Source organism: Salvelinus fontinalis, chromosome 30, assembly GCF_029448725.1.
Source record: "Salvelinus fontinalis isolate EN_2023a chromosome 30, ASM2944872v1, whole genome shotgun sequence".
Classification (NCBI taxonomy): Eukaryota; Metazoa; Chordata; class Actinopteri; order Salmoniformes; family Salmonidae; genus Salvelinus; species Salvelinus fontinalis.
The window spans coordinates 18,136,227-18,150,651 of NC_074694.1; the positions used below are offsets into that span (position 1 = coordinate 18,136,227).

A 14,425-nucleotide genomic window follows, 5' to 3' on the forward strand; every position below is an offset into this window, starting at 1 on the left:
GTTTTTGTGTCTCAACTCCTGCTTTTCTCAGTCTCTCTTTTTCTCTCCCTCCTGGTTTTGACCACTCTGCCTGCCCCTGACCCTGAGCCTGCCTGCCGACCTGTACCTTTGCCCCAACTCTGGATTACTGACCTCTGCCTACCCTGACCCTGCCTGCCGTCTGCTACCTTTGCCCCTGCCTGCCTTGACCTGTCTATTGCCTGCCCCTGTTGGATTATCTATTGCCTGCCCCTGTTGGATTATTTGGGCGGCAGGTAGCCTAGTGGTTAGAGCGTTGGGCCAGTAACTGAAAGGTTTATAGATCGAATCCCCGAGCTGACAAGGTAAAAATCTGCCATTCTGCCCGTGAACAAGGCAGTTGACCCACTGTTTCTAGGCCGTCATTGTAAATAAAAATGTGTTCTTAACTGACTTGCCTAGTTAAATAAAGGTTATAAAAATAAATAAAATGAAACCATTGTTAATTTGACATTGTCTTCATCTGGGTCATACCTGATACTTTTGGTATGAGACACACTGGTGTGAGACACACTGCTCACCATCTTATGAGAGGACCTGTGTGTTGTATTCCTCCACCATTCTGTCCAATTTCCACACCTCTGAGTATTTTCCACACCTCGGAGTATTTTCCAGATCTCTTGGAAGCTCATTTTGACATTTAACCCCATACAAAAATAATTTCAATAAAAATGCACTGTATGTTTTAAAACTGTTGTTCCCTATACTTCATTTTGAGTGTCTTAGACTTCACATACACTGAACCTACAGTATTTTTATAACTATGCAATTAGCAGTTTATGGTTTCACGAGACTAGGACTATGAGAGATGTAAAGGCTTTACAAGGTTTGCCTGTGGTTTGCATCCAGGGGGAAAGTGAGTTTTTCTGTTCGAATGAGAGGCAATTATGTGTTACAGTGTAGGGTAGGCCTAATTTCAGGGAATTACACCGGTGTCGGTCTGCCTCCCCCTCCGTCTTGCTTTTGTCCTAAATTCCTATTCAGTGAAGTGAAACAATAGTGAAGCAGGTCTCAATAGTGATTTACTCACGCTGTTATCCAGTCCTTGGGACATGGCCCATGATCCAGCCATGGTGATGCTCAAGTTGGGGTGGTCTGTAAGAGAGACAGAGTGGGATAATAGCTTACATAAATAATAAGGGTGGAATACAAATGTCTGCTGAAGTGTAAAACCATAGATCTCAGGGACTCATCTGGCACCATGGTCTATGTAGGTGAGACAAACACACACCTATCATACACATGGGCATATGGTAACACACACACGCCTACCTATCTCCACTAACTCTTATCATACACATGGTCTATGTCGGTGAGACACACACTACACTGGATCCCCTAATAAATACAAATACTGTCATAACTCATGTACAGTATACAGTGCATGGTGTTATTCTTATTCATCTTCCAAGCTGTTCTTCCCCGTTCCCCAAAAGATCGACACATCATTCATTCTCTCAAACACACACACAAACACACACACACACAGAGGGCAGTAGCATACCTCTGAAAAGTAGTGTCATGTGGAGCTCAGAGGTGCCCAGGTCAAGCAGGTAGAGGCCATCAGAGCTTCCAATCCACACCCAGCTGTAATCAATACAGGTGGCATAGAGAGAGAACCTTATGCCATATGGATAAACACTTATATATACACACACACACACACACACACAGCAAAGGGGCACAGGAAGAGAACCATGTGGGAAAAGCTGTTACACATTATTCCATCCAAGGGCCTTTGATTCAGTAGATTACAATGTAACCCCACACTAAAGAGGAGAAGACAATGTAACCCCACACTAAAGAGGAGAAGACAATGTAACCCCACACTAAAGAGGAGAAGACAATGTAACCCCACACTAAAGAGGAGAAGACAATGTAACCCCACACTAAAGAGGAGAAGACAATGTAACCCCACACTAAAGAGGAGAAGACAATGTAACCCCACACTAAAGAGGAGAAGACAATGTAACCCCACACTAAAGAGGAGAAGACAATGTAACCCCACACTAAAGAGGAGAAGACAATGTAACCCCACACTAAAGAGGAGAAGACAATGTAACCCCACACTAAAGAGGAGAAGACAATGTAACCCCACACTAAAGAGGAGAAGACAATGTAACCCCACACTAAAGAGGAGAAGACAATGTAACCCCACACTAAAGAGGAGAAGACAATGTAACCCCACACTAAAGAGGAGAAGACAATGTAACCCCACACTAAAGAGGAGAAGACAACGTAACCCCACACTAAATAGGAGAAGACAACGTAACCCCACACTAAAGAGGAGAAGACAACGTAACCCCACACTAAATAGGAGAAGACAACGTAACCCCACACTAAAGAGAAGACAATGTAACCCCACACTAAAGAGAAGACAATGTAACCCCACACTACAGAGGACAATACAATGTAACCCCACACTAAAGAGGTGAAGACAATGTAACCCCACACTAAAGAAAGACAGTGTTGTCGCAACTGGTGAGATGGCAAGGTGCACACACACACACAACCAACTGGTGAGATGGCAAGGTGCACGCACACACACAACCAACTGGTGAGATGGCAAGGTGCACGCACACACAACCAACTGGTGAGATGGCAAGGTGCACGCACACACAACCAACTGGTGAGATGGCAAGGTGCACGCACACACAACCAACTGGTGAGATGGCAAGGTGCACACACACACAACCAACTGGTGAGATGGCAAGGTGCACACACACACACAACCAACTGGTGAGATGGCAAGGTGCACGCACACACAACCAACTGGGAGCATTGGGTTTGGCTGAATTTTCCCCTGGTTTAATGCTGCATAGTGCCTTTGGAAAGTATTCAGACCCCTTGACTTTTTCCACATTTTGTTACATTACAGCCTTATTCTAAAATGTATTAAATAAATAAAAAAGTTAGAAATCTACACACAATACCCCATAATAATGAAATGAAAACAGTTTATGTATAAAATGTATAAAGTATTAAAAACAGAAATACCTTATTTACATACGTATTCAGACCCTTTGCTATGAGACTCGAAATTGACCTCAGGTTCATCCTGTTTCCATTAATCATCCTTGAGATGTTTCTACAACATCATTGGAGCAAACCTGTGGTAAATTAAATTGATTGGACATGATTTGGAAAGGCACACACCTGTCTATAAGGTCCCACAGTTGACAGTGCATGTCAGAGCAAAAACCAAGCCATGAGGCCGAGGGGATTGTCTGTAGAGCTTCAAGACACGATTGTGTCGAGGCTCCAATCTGGGGAAGGTTACTAAAAAATGTCTGCAGCATTGAAGATCCCCAAGAACACAGTGGCCTCCATCATTCTTAAATGGAAGAAGTCTGGAACCACCAAGACTCTTCCTAGAGCTAGCCGCCCGGCTAAACCAAACCAAGAGCCCGTTGGTCACTCTGACAGAGCTCCAGAGTTCCTTACAGAAGGACAGAAGGACAACCATCTCTGCAACACTCCACCAATCAGGCCTTTATGGTAGACGGGCCAGACAGAAGCCACTCCTCAGTAAAAGGCACATGACAGCCCACTTGGAGTTTGCCAAAAGACACCTTAAGACTCTCAGACCATGAGAAACAAAATTCTCTGGGTCGATAAAACCTGAAAATAGCAGTGCAGCAACGCTCCCCATCCAACCTGACAGAGCTTGAGAGGATCTGCAGAGAAGAATGGGGAAAAACTCCCCAAATACGGGTGTGCCAAACTTGTAGGCATACCCAAGAAGACTCGATATGTAATCGCTGCTAAAAGTGCTTCAACAAAGTACAGAACAAACAAAGTAAAAGTTCTGAATACTTACGTAAATGTGATATGTTTTTTATTTGTAATAAATTTGCTAAAATGTATAAAAACATGTTTTTGCTTTGTCATTATGGGATATTGTGTGTAGTGTGATGAGGGGAAAAAATGTAATACATTTTAGAATAAGGCTGTAATGTTACAAAATGTGGAAAAAGTCAAGGGGTCTGAATATTTTCCGAAGGTACTGTATGTACATCATAAGGTGGAAACCAGGGAACTATAGTCATCTCACGCTGTAGGATAAATAAGACAGGGTGGCAGAGGAGAGGAGACAGGAAGAGGGAGAGGAGGCTCTTCAACCAACAACGATCGTGTCCAACATAGTCCACTATTTAGTTTAAGTAGTGAAATCCATGGCTTGCCTCGACTTTACAAATAAACTCAGGAAAATGTTGTACAGTAGTAGGAAATAACAAACCATGATTGACTAGGCCTAGAAGTCTGTGAATCAAGTTGTGTCTCTATAACTGCTAAAATATTTATTTTTATATACTGATGTGCCTGGTTTCAGATCTGTTTGTGCTGCATTGTCACCTCCTATGGTCATTGTTATGCCTTCATGATTTAGCTGTACAGATGGTTTTGTATACTGAGTTGAGTTGGTTATATAGCACAAACCAATCTGGGACCAGGCTTCTGTTGTGACACACTGCATAGCTTTGATGCCTACTCTAAGACTCCTTGTGATGGACATATCAAAGTCAGAGTCTTGTGCCCTGAGAGTCCTGACCATTCTATACTAATCAGCCAGTCACCCTATCACCCCTTGTGCATCCCAGGCTTTGCATAGTGTCTACAGTACTTCACCATGGCAACAGGTGCGGATTGGACAGCCTGAGACTGTTAATGGCACTTTAGTTAGCCTTTAATAGGAAGTGTCCTGCTATCGCTGTGGAAACACCACTCTGACTCCCCAACATACCCTGTTAGTCACTACCAATAAAGACATGAACACCTGCAAGGCTGGAGAAATGTAAATGACGACGTTATATATTTACATTTATGATATCATATTTTCCTGGATCACTCAAAACTCCTGGTCTGTGGAAATAATGACAAATCAAGCACTCTCTACATGACCTGGGGAAACAGGCCTAGTAGGCTGTAATAAAGACCAGTGGTTCCCAACCAAGAGTACTTGGCCTATCCACAGGGGTACTTGAGAAGAATCATTAGACCATATGCCTACTGGTAAAGTCTAATCAAATCAAATCAAATAATATTTGTCACATGCTTCGTAAACAACAGCTGTAGACTAACAGTGAAATGCTTACGGGCTATTCCCAAAAATGCAAAGAGGAAAAAAGAGAAGTAATAGAAAAAGAATAACACAAAGAATAAATACACAATGAGTAACGATAACTTGGCTATATACACGAGGTACCAGAACCGATTCATTGTGCAGGGGTACGAGGTAATTTGGTAGATATGTACAGTACCAGTCAAAAGTTTGGACAGACCTACTCATTCAAGGGTTTTTCTTTACTTTTACTATTATCTACATTGTAGAATAAACTATGAATTAACACAAATGGAATCATGTAGTAAGCAAAAAGTGCTAAACAAATCAAAATATTTTTTATATTTTAGATTCTTCAAAGTTGCCACCCTTCGCCTTGATGACAGATTTGCACACTCTTGGCATTCTCTCAGCCAGCTTCATGAGGAATCATTTTCCAATAGTCTTGAAGGAGTTCACACATATACTGAGCACTTGTTGACTGCATTTCCTTCACTCTGCGGTCCAACTCATCCCAAACCATCTCAATTGGGTTGAGGTCGAATGATTGTGGAGGCCAGGTCATCTGATGCAGCACTCCATCACTCTTGGTCAAATAGCCCTTACAAAGCCTGGAGGTGTGTATTGGGTCATTGTCCTGTTGAAAAACAAATGATAGTCCCACTAAGCGCAAACCAGATGGGATGGCGTATCACTGCAGAATGCTGTGGTAGCAATGCTGATTAAGTGTGCCTTGAAATCAAAATAAATCACAGACAGTGTCACCAGCAAAGCACCCCCACACAATCACACTTCCTCCTCCTCCATGCTTCACGGTGGGAACCACACATGCGGAGATCATCCGTTCACCTACTCTGCATCTCACAAAGACACAGCAGTTGGAACCAAAAATCTCAAATTTGGACTCATCAGACCAAAGGACAGATTTCCACTGGTCTAATGTCCATTTCTCGTGTTTCTTGGCGCAAGCAAGTCTCTTCTGCTTATTGGTGTCCTTTAGTAGTGGTTTCTTTGCAGAAATTCGACCATGAAGGCCTGATTCACGCAGTCTCCTCTGAACAGTTGATGTTGAGATGTGTCTGTTACTTGAACTCTGTGCAGCATTTATTTGGGCTGCAATTTCTGAGGCTGGTAACTCTAATGAACTTGTCCTCTGCAGCAGAGGTAAACCTGGGTCTTCCTTTCCTGTGGCGGTCCTCATGAGAGCCAGTTTCATCATAGCGCTTAATGGGTTTTGCAACTGCACTTGAAGAAACTTTCAAAGTTCTTGAAATTTTCCAGATTGACTGACCTTTATGTCTTAAAGTAATGATGGACTGTCATTTCTTGAGTCTATTATTATTATTTGAGCTGTTCTTGCCATAATATGGACTAGGTATTTTACTAAATAGGGCTTTCTTCTGTATACCACAACCTACCTTGTCACAAAACAACTGATTGGCTCAAACGCATTACTTTTAACAAGGCACATCTGTTAATTGAAATGCATTCCAGGTGACTAACTCATGAAGCTGGTTGAGAGAATGACAAGTGTGCAAAGCTGTCATCAAGGCAAAGGGTGGCTACTTTGAAGAATCTCAAATATAAAATGTATATTATTTTGATTTGTTTAACACTTTTTTGGTTACTACATGATTCCATGTGTTATTTCATAGTGTTGATGTCTTCACTATTATTTTACAATGTAGAAAATATAAAAAATAAAGAAAAACCCCTGAATGAGTAGGTGTGTCCAAACTTTTGACGGGTACTGTACATATAGGTAGGGCTAAAGTCACTACGCAACAGGAAAAATAATAAACAGTAACAGCAGCGTATGTGATGAGACAAAAGAGTCAATGGTCATTGCAGATGGTCCAGGTAGTTATTGGTTAACTATTTTATTTTTATTTATTTTTTTTTTTTATCCCCTTTTCTCCCCAATTTTCGTGGTATCCAATCGCTAGTAATTACTATCTTGTCTCATCGCTACAACTCCCGTACGGGCTCGGGAGAGACGAAGGTCGAAAGCCATGCGTCCTCCGAAGCACAATCCAACCAAGCCGCACTGCTTCTTAACACAGCGCGCCTCCAACCCGGAAGCCAGCCACACCAATGTGTCGGAGGAAACACCGTTCACCTGGCTACCTTGGTTAGCGCGCACTGCGCCTGGCCCGCCACAGGAGTCGCTGGGGCGCGATGAGACAAGGATATCCCTACCGGCCAAACCCTCCCTAACCCGGGCGACGCTAGGCCAATTGTGCGTCGCCCCACGGACCTCCAGGTCGCGGCCGGCTGTGACAGAGCCTGGGCGCGAACCCAGAGACTCTGGTGGCGCAACTAGCACTGCGATGCAGTGCCCTAGACCACTGCGCCACCCGGGAGGCCAATTGGTTAACTATTTAACTAACTATTTAGCAGTCTTATGGCTTGAGGTTAGAAGCTGTTCAGGGTCCTGTTGGTTGCAGACTTGCCTTGCGGTAGCAGAGAGAACATGCTATGACTTGGGTGGCTGACAATTTTTAGGGCCTTTGTCTGACACCGCCTGGTAAAGAGGTCCTGGATGGCAGGGAGCTCGGACCCAGTGATGTACTGCACTGTACGCATTACCCTATGTAGAGCCCTGCGATCAGATGCCATACCAAGCGGTGATGCAGCCAATCAAGATGCTCTCAATGGTGCAGCTGTAGAAGGTTTTGAGAATCTAAGGGCCCATGCCAAATCTTTTTAGCCTCCTGATGGGGAAGAGACGTTGTCGTGCCCTCTTCACAACTGAGTTGGTGTGTGTGGACCACAAGGTTGTTAGTGACCTGCTCCACTACAGCCCTGTCGATGTTGATGGTGGTGCCCGCTGTTTCCTGTAGTTCACGTTTCCTGTAGTTCAGCTCCTTTGTCTTGCTCAAGTTGAGGAAGAGGTTGTTGTCTTGGCAGTGATCTGACCTGCTCCCTGTAGGCTGTCTCATCGTTGTCGGTGATCAGTCCTATCACTGTCGTGTTGTCTGCAAAATTAAGGATGGTGTTGGAGTTGTGCGTGGTCACGCAGTCGTGGGTGAACAGGGAGTACAGGAGGGGCCTGAGCACGCAACCCTGAGGGGCCCTCGTGTTGAGGGTCAGCGTGGCAGATGTGTTGTTGCCTACCCTCACCACCTGAAGGTGGCTCGTCAGGAAGTTCAGAATCCAGTTGCAGAGGGAGGTGTTCAGTACCAGCATACTTAGCTTGGTGATGAGCTTGGAGGGCACTATGGTATTGAATGCTGAGCTGTAGTCAATGAACAGCATTCTCACATAGGTGTTCTTTTTGTCCAGGTGAGAAAGGGCATTGTGGAGTGCAATAGAGATTGCGTCATCAGTGGATTTGTTGGGGCCGTATGCGAATTGGAGTGGGTCCTGGGTGTCTGGGATGATGGTGTTGATGTGAGATATGATCAGCCTTTCAAAGCATTTCATGGCTACAGCTGTGAGGGGGCACTTCACATGAGAGGTATTTCAGGGGAAGTCCGGGCAGAGCAAAATGTACTTGGTGGTACAGTAATCGAAAAAGGTTTAGAAACACTGATATAAACTACAAAGGCATCAAACATCTGCTAAAATTGACTGTGACAATGGGTTAAACACGTGATGTGTCAAGTGATAAATTAAGAGATGTGTTGCATTAACCCCTTTTATCTACAGCACATTTCTCCTGGAGAGAAACCCATTTTACCTCTGCAGCCCATGATCAATGTCAGGTAGTCGCCTGTGATAAGCACAAATTCTGAGGACTGGCTTTGCCGTCTCCACTGGGTCTGGAGTGATTCCTGGAACGAAACACAAGAGGTGGCTTGGGGTCATTTATTATTTTATTTGACCTTTATTTAACTAGGCAAGTCAGTTAAGAACAAATTATTATTTACAATGACGGCCTACCAAAAGGCAAAAGGCTTCCTGTGGGGACGGGGGCTGGAATTAAAAATAAAACAAATAAAATAAAAATATAGGACAAAACACACATCACGAAGAGAGAGACAAGACAACACTACATAAAAAGAGACCTAATGTCACGTTCCTGACCTATTTCTGTTAGTTTGTTGTATGTGTTAGTTGGTCAGGACGTGAGTTTGGGTGGGCATTCTATGTTGTCTGTTTCTATGTTAGTTTAAGGGTTGCCTGGTATGGCTCTCAATTAGAGGCAGGTGTTTGGCGTTCCTCTAGTTGAGAGTCATATTTAGGTAGGTTGTTTCACAGTGTTCGTTGTGGGTGGTTGTCTCCTGTGTCAGTGTTTGTCGCACCATACGGGACTGTTCGGTTTGTTTTGTTCATCGTTCTTTTGTGTAGTCTATTTTTCCCTGTTCTTGCGTTCTTCACGTTATTTGTAAGTTCGTATTGTTCAGGTCTGTCTATACATTTCGGTTTTGTTATTTTGTAGTTTATTCAAGTATAGGTCGTTTTCTGTCTTCATTGTTTTGTCGTGTCTTTATTAAATTATGTATTCACAACCCGCTGCGCCTTGGTTCAATCACTACTCCTCCTTTTCGGTTGAAGAGGAGGAGGACTACCTTTACACCTAAGAAAACAACATAGCATGGCAGCAACACATGACAACACCGCATGGTAGCAACACAACATGACAACAACATGGTAGAAACACAAAACATGGTACAAACAACATTAGAGCACAGACAACAGCATAAAGGGCAAGAAGGTAGAGACAACAATATATCACACAAAGCAGCCACAACTGTCAGTAAGTGTCCATGATACAGTCTTTACGAAATATGACAAAAAATGCTATTGAGTTATTGGATGGACAGTCAGACACAGCATATTACTATATAACCCCAAACCTCCTACAGAACAAAACTCAGTGTTCTGATTCCATCTAGTGTTAGGAAAAACACTTTCAAGTTTACATTTTATTTATTTTACTCATAATGTGAGAGAAAAAGTGGGAAATAAGTTCAAGTTCATGTTCCAAACGTTATGTGAAAATGAAAATGTGTCTTTGGCTAGCAGGCATATGGCTAAAACACATCACAGGAAACAAACAAATCACGTCCATAACACTTTACTATCTTCTCTTACCTAGTATACCACCAGTCTGTGGGGCCACTGTGTCCAGGTGTCTTTGGTGTCGTTGTTGCACCTTGTGAAGGTCCAATTTGGTCACCAAATGACTTCTGTGGTCCTCAGGAAGAGTGAAGCTCCACACCTGGAAATAAATGAATGAATGAATGAATGAGTCTGTCTGTCTGTCTGTCTGTCTGTCTGTCTGTCTGTCTGTCTGTCTGTCTGTCTGTCTGTCTGTCTGTCTGTCTGTGTGTGTGGGTGTGAGTGTGTGAGTGTGTGAGTGTGTGAGTGTGTGAGTGTGTGAGTGTGTGAGTGTGTGAGTGTGTGAGTGAGTGTGTGAGTGAGAGAGAGAGAGAGAGAGACCAACCTGTCCATCAGCAGAACCAGTGACAAGCTGCCTGCTCTTCTCCAAGAACAACATACTGAGTAGTGGAGATGCTGGAGGACAGAGGGCGTGGACAGAGAGTTATTATTGATTAAATATCAAACCAAATGTACCGTAAACTGGTGTATCCACTGTTCACATACCTGACAATACAGCAGACTGATAGAGAATCTGTTCCATTTTTAATCCCCAAACCTTTCGAAAAGAGAAATTATCAATTGGTAAATGTTTAAAACCTGTTCCTATGGACAACAGTCTCTCTTGGAACAATAAACAGACGATCGCACACGTGAAATGATGCAAGCTACAGCTGACTTAGTAGCTAGTCATTTCATTTGTACTTAGAAAGCTACAGTGTAGCGTACACTTTGATAAGGGATGCAAAAACGACTTCAAGCAAAACAACTGAAGCCAAGTTATTTCACTGGTTAGTGAATAACCTGACTGTACCTTAAATGTGCGGTCTTCTGATATGGACACCAGGATGTCTTTGTTCCATGGACAGAACTCAGCTGCTGTCAAAGGTCCCAGGTGGCCAGCCAGCACGGACAACACTTCCTCTATCTGAAGGTCAGTCAAATAGACAACACATTCTCTATCTGGAGATCAGTCAAACAGACAACACTTCCTCTATCTGGAGGTCAGTCAAACAGACAACACTTCCTCTATCTGGAGGTCAGTCAAACAGACAACACTTCCTCTATCTGGAGGTCAGTCAAACAGACAACACTTCCTCTATCTGGAGGTCAGTCAAACAGACAACACTTCCTCTATCTAGAGGTCAGTCAAACAAACAACACTTCCTCTATCTAGAGGTCAGTCAAACAAACAACACTTCCTCTATCTAGAGGTCAGTCAAACAAACAACACTTTCTCTATCTGGAGGTAAGTCAAACAAACAGTGTATGCAATAGAAGATAAGATAACTGTATTGTCCAACTTTATTGTCCATTCATTTGTCATCATCTTACAAGAATTATAAAAACATAACACAAACACTTGTTATAAAGGATGAATTTGAGGGGTAGAGTACACATTCAGCATGCTGTACTTACATTGGAGTTGAGTATGTATACTTTCGCCCTTGAGCATGCAGCCACTCGCTCATCACAGGGACAAAATGACAGATGGACTACCTTGCCCAGTAGTGTCCCAATAACTGTACCAGACGCAACTACCCCTGAAAACATCTATGCTATTAGTATTTCAATAATTGTACTATACAGCATTGTAAATTGATTAATTGAGTGAGTGAGTAAATGAGGCCTTACCAGTATACAAAATGTTGCCACTGAATTTAAATGTATTGTTGTCTTACTGTTCATACAGCTATGAAGCAAAAATCCTCACCCTCCCTAGTTCTCCTGTAGCAGCACCGGATGTCCCAGACTATGACATAATCTGCAGAGGCAGAGCAGAGCAGGAGACGGTCTCTACCTGTCCCAAATACCATGGCAGAGATGTCTCCATGGTGACCAGTCAGTCGCAGGGCCTGCAGAGGGGAGGAGATGCATTGGAGTGTGGTGGAGCCATGTGATGCAATGATTGAACAAGCAGATTTCTTTATACTTAAAGAAATTCTCCAGTACTTTTGTATAATTTATAGCTAGTAGTTCTGAAAGTAGAGCACATGAGCCAAAAGTGGGCCCCAAGAATTGCGTACTACGTCACATACAGTACCGGTCAAAAGTTTGGACACACCTTCACACTCATTCTAGGGTTTTTCTTTATTTTATTATTTTCTACATTGTAGAATAATATTGAAGATATCAAAACTTTGAAATAACAAAGATGGAATAATGTAGTAACCAAAAAAGTGTTAAACAAATCAAAATATATTATATATTTTAAATTCTTCAAAGTAGCCACCCTTTGCCTTGATGACAGCTTTGCAAACTATTTTCCTAAAGACTCTCATGGTCTGAGAGTCTTAAGGTGCCTTTTGGCAAACTCCAAGAAGGCTGTCATGTGCCTTTTACTAAGGAGTGGCTTCCATCTAGCCACTCTACAATAAAGGCCTGATTGGTGGAGCGCTTCTGGAAGGTTCTCCCATCTCCACAGAGGACCTCTGGAGCTCTGTCAAAGTTACCATCACGGTTCTGCTACCGTCACCTCCCTGACCAAGGCCCTTCTCCCCCGATTGCTCAGTCTGGCCGGGCAGCCAGCTCTAGGAAGAGTTTTGGTGGTTTCAAACTTCTTCCATTAAAGAATGATGGAGGCCACTGTGCTCTTAGGGACCTTCAATGCTGCATACATTTTTTTGGTACCCTTCCCCAGATCTGTGCCTCAACACAATCCCGTCTCGGAGCGCTACGGACAATTCCTTTGACCTCATGGCTTGGTTTTTGCTCTGACATGCACTGTCAACTGTGGGACCTTATATAGACAGGTGCGTGCCTTTCCAAATCATGTCCAATCAATTGAATTTACCACAGGTGGACTCCAATCAAGATGTAGAAACATCTCAAGGATGATCAATGGAAACAGGATACACCTGAGCTCAATTTTGAGTCTCATAGCAAAATGTCTGAATACTTATGTAAATAAGGTATTTCTAAAAACCTGTTTTTGCTTCATCATTATGGGGTATTGTGTGTTGATTGATGAGGAAAAATATAATTGAATCAATTTTAAAATAACACAGTAACGTAACAAAATGTGGAAAAAGTCAAGTGGTCTGAATACTTTCCGAATGCACTGTAGTCGCCAAAGTTCCGAAGCATGTATTTAACAGTGGGAAGCTACTGAGGAGGGCATATAGGTATTTTTATAATATCAAATCTTAGATGCCATCTTCTCCTGATGTGACCTTGAGTAAGGGTGTGTGTGTGTGTGTATGTCTCTGTGTGGGATTGTGGTTGGGAGATAAAACAGAACATCCTTTTGGCTAACATCCGTTTCCAACTTATAGTGTAGGACTGTCTGTAACTGACCTTCAGCTCTGGGTCCAGGAGACAGTGTATCAACAGGTCCTTGCCTTGTAGTGGTGAGGCACAGTGAGAGGGACAGCAGGCCAGCTGCAGGTGAGATAGCAGTCTATCACAGGACAAGGATAGCTTTTCCACCATCAGTCTGTTGGTCCCTCTGCCTTCCCCACAACCATCCATGGTGATCGTTTCTAGCTATGTAGTTACTCTGAAAACAGCAAAATAAAGAAATCATAATCCATTGAAATAAATGGATAGCTAGTTAGGCTAATAACCCACTAAAACCATATTGATAACCCAAATAGGAGCAGCTAAAATATTATTTATCGCTATATTTGTTGCAGTAACTGTACTGTCACTCACAGACAGTCTTTCTAGTACACAGGTGTCAAACTCATTCCACGGAGGGCCGAGTGTCTGCGGGTTTTCGCTCCTCCCTTGTACTTGATTGATGAATTAACATCACTAATTAGTTAGGAACTCCCCACACCTGGTTGTCTAGGACTTTATTGAAAGGAAAAACCAAAAACCTGCAGACACTAGGCCCTCCGTGGAATGAGTTTGACACCCCTGTTCTAGTAGGTAATAGCTAAGAGCTGTATGTAGTCTGTGGAAAGGATTACCCAGCTAGCTAAAGCTAGCCAACTAGCTAGATGGGTAACAGAACACATGTCTTGCTAACTTACGTTAGCTAATACTTTAGCCAACAGTCGTATTCTAACAGTAGAATATATTCTGCAACATAGATAGTCACCCACCTTAAAATAAATGCAGGTTAATTGTATCTCTAGCTAACTAAATTAGCTAAATATAGCAAATTCCTCACTACACCCTTCTAGACCAACCGACAGCCTGCAATATGGGTCAAAAAGTATTCTGGAGGGTTGCCTGGATACCAGGGACAACAACAGCAGATGCTCAAGTTTCCCCTTTCACATGTGTTGTAGTACTTGCACCTACCGCCAAGTGATACTGTTGTCATGTGCATGGTTTTCAGAGAGCTTGAAT

The 14,425-nt window shown here is 43.0% G+C and overlaps 1 protein-coding gene across 1 annotated transcript in view; it reads right to left on the reverse strand.

Annotated features, from left to right (window-relative positions):
• wdr27 (WD repeat domain 27) overlaps window positions 1-14,283 on the reverse strand; it is a 192,912-nt gene extending 178,629 nt beyond the window's left edge. The window contains exons 1-11 of the mRNA XM_055889929.1: window positions 14,176-14,283; window positions 13,424-13,625; window positions 11,841-11,982; window positions 11,546-11,670; window positions 10,941-11,054; window positions 10,634-10,685; window positions 10,473-10,543; window positions 10,121-10,247; window positions 8,763-8,856; window positions 1,523-1,605; window positions 1,049-1,113 (exon numbers count right to left, since the gene is read on the reverse strand). Of these exons, the coding sequence (XP_055745904.1) occupies window positions 1,049-1,113; window positions 1,523-1,605; window positions 8,763-8,856; window positions 10,121-10,247; window positions 10,473-10,543; window positions 10,634-10,685; window positions 10,941-11,054; window positions 11,546-11,670; window positions 11,841-11,982; window positions 13,424-13,597 (1,047 nt within the window). The 5' untranslated portion in view covers window positions 13,598-13,625; window positions 14,176-14,283. The remainder of the gene's footprint in view (window positions 1-1,048; window positions 1,114-1,522; window positions 1,606-8,762; window positions 8,857-10,120; window positions 10,248-10,472; window positions 10,544-10,633; window positions 10,686-10,940; window positions 11,055-11,545; window positions 11,671-11,840; window positions 11,983-13,423; window positions 13,626-14,175) is intronic.
• Between the last annotated feature and the right edge of the window lie 142 nt (window positions 14,284-14,425).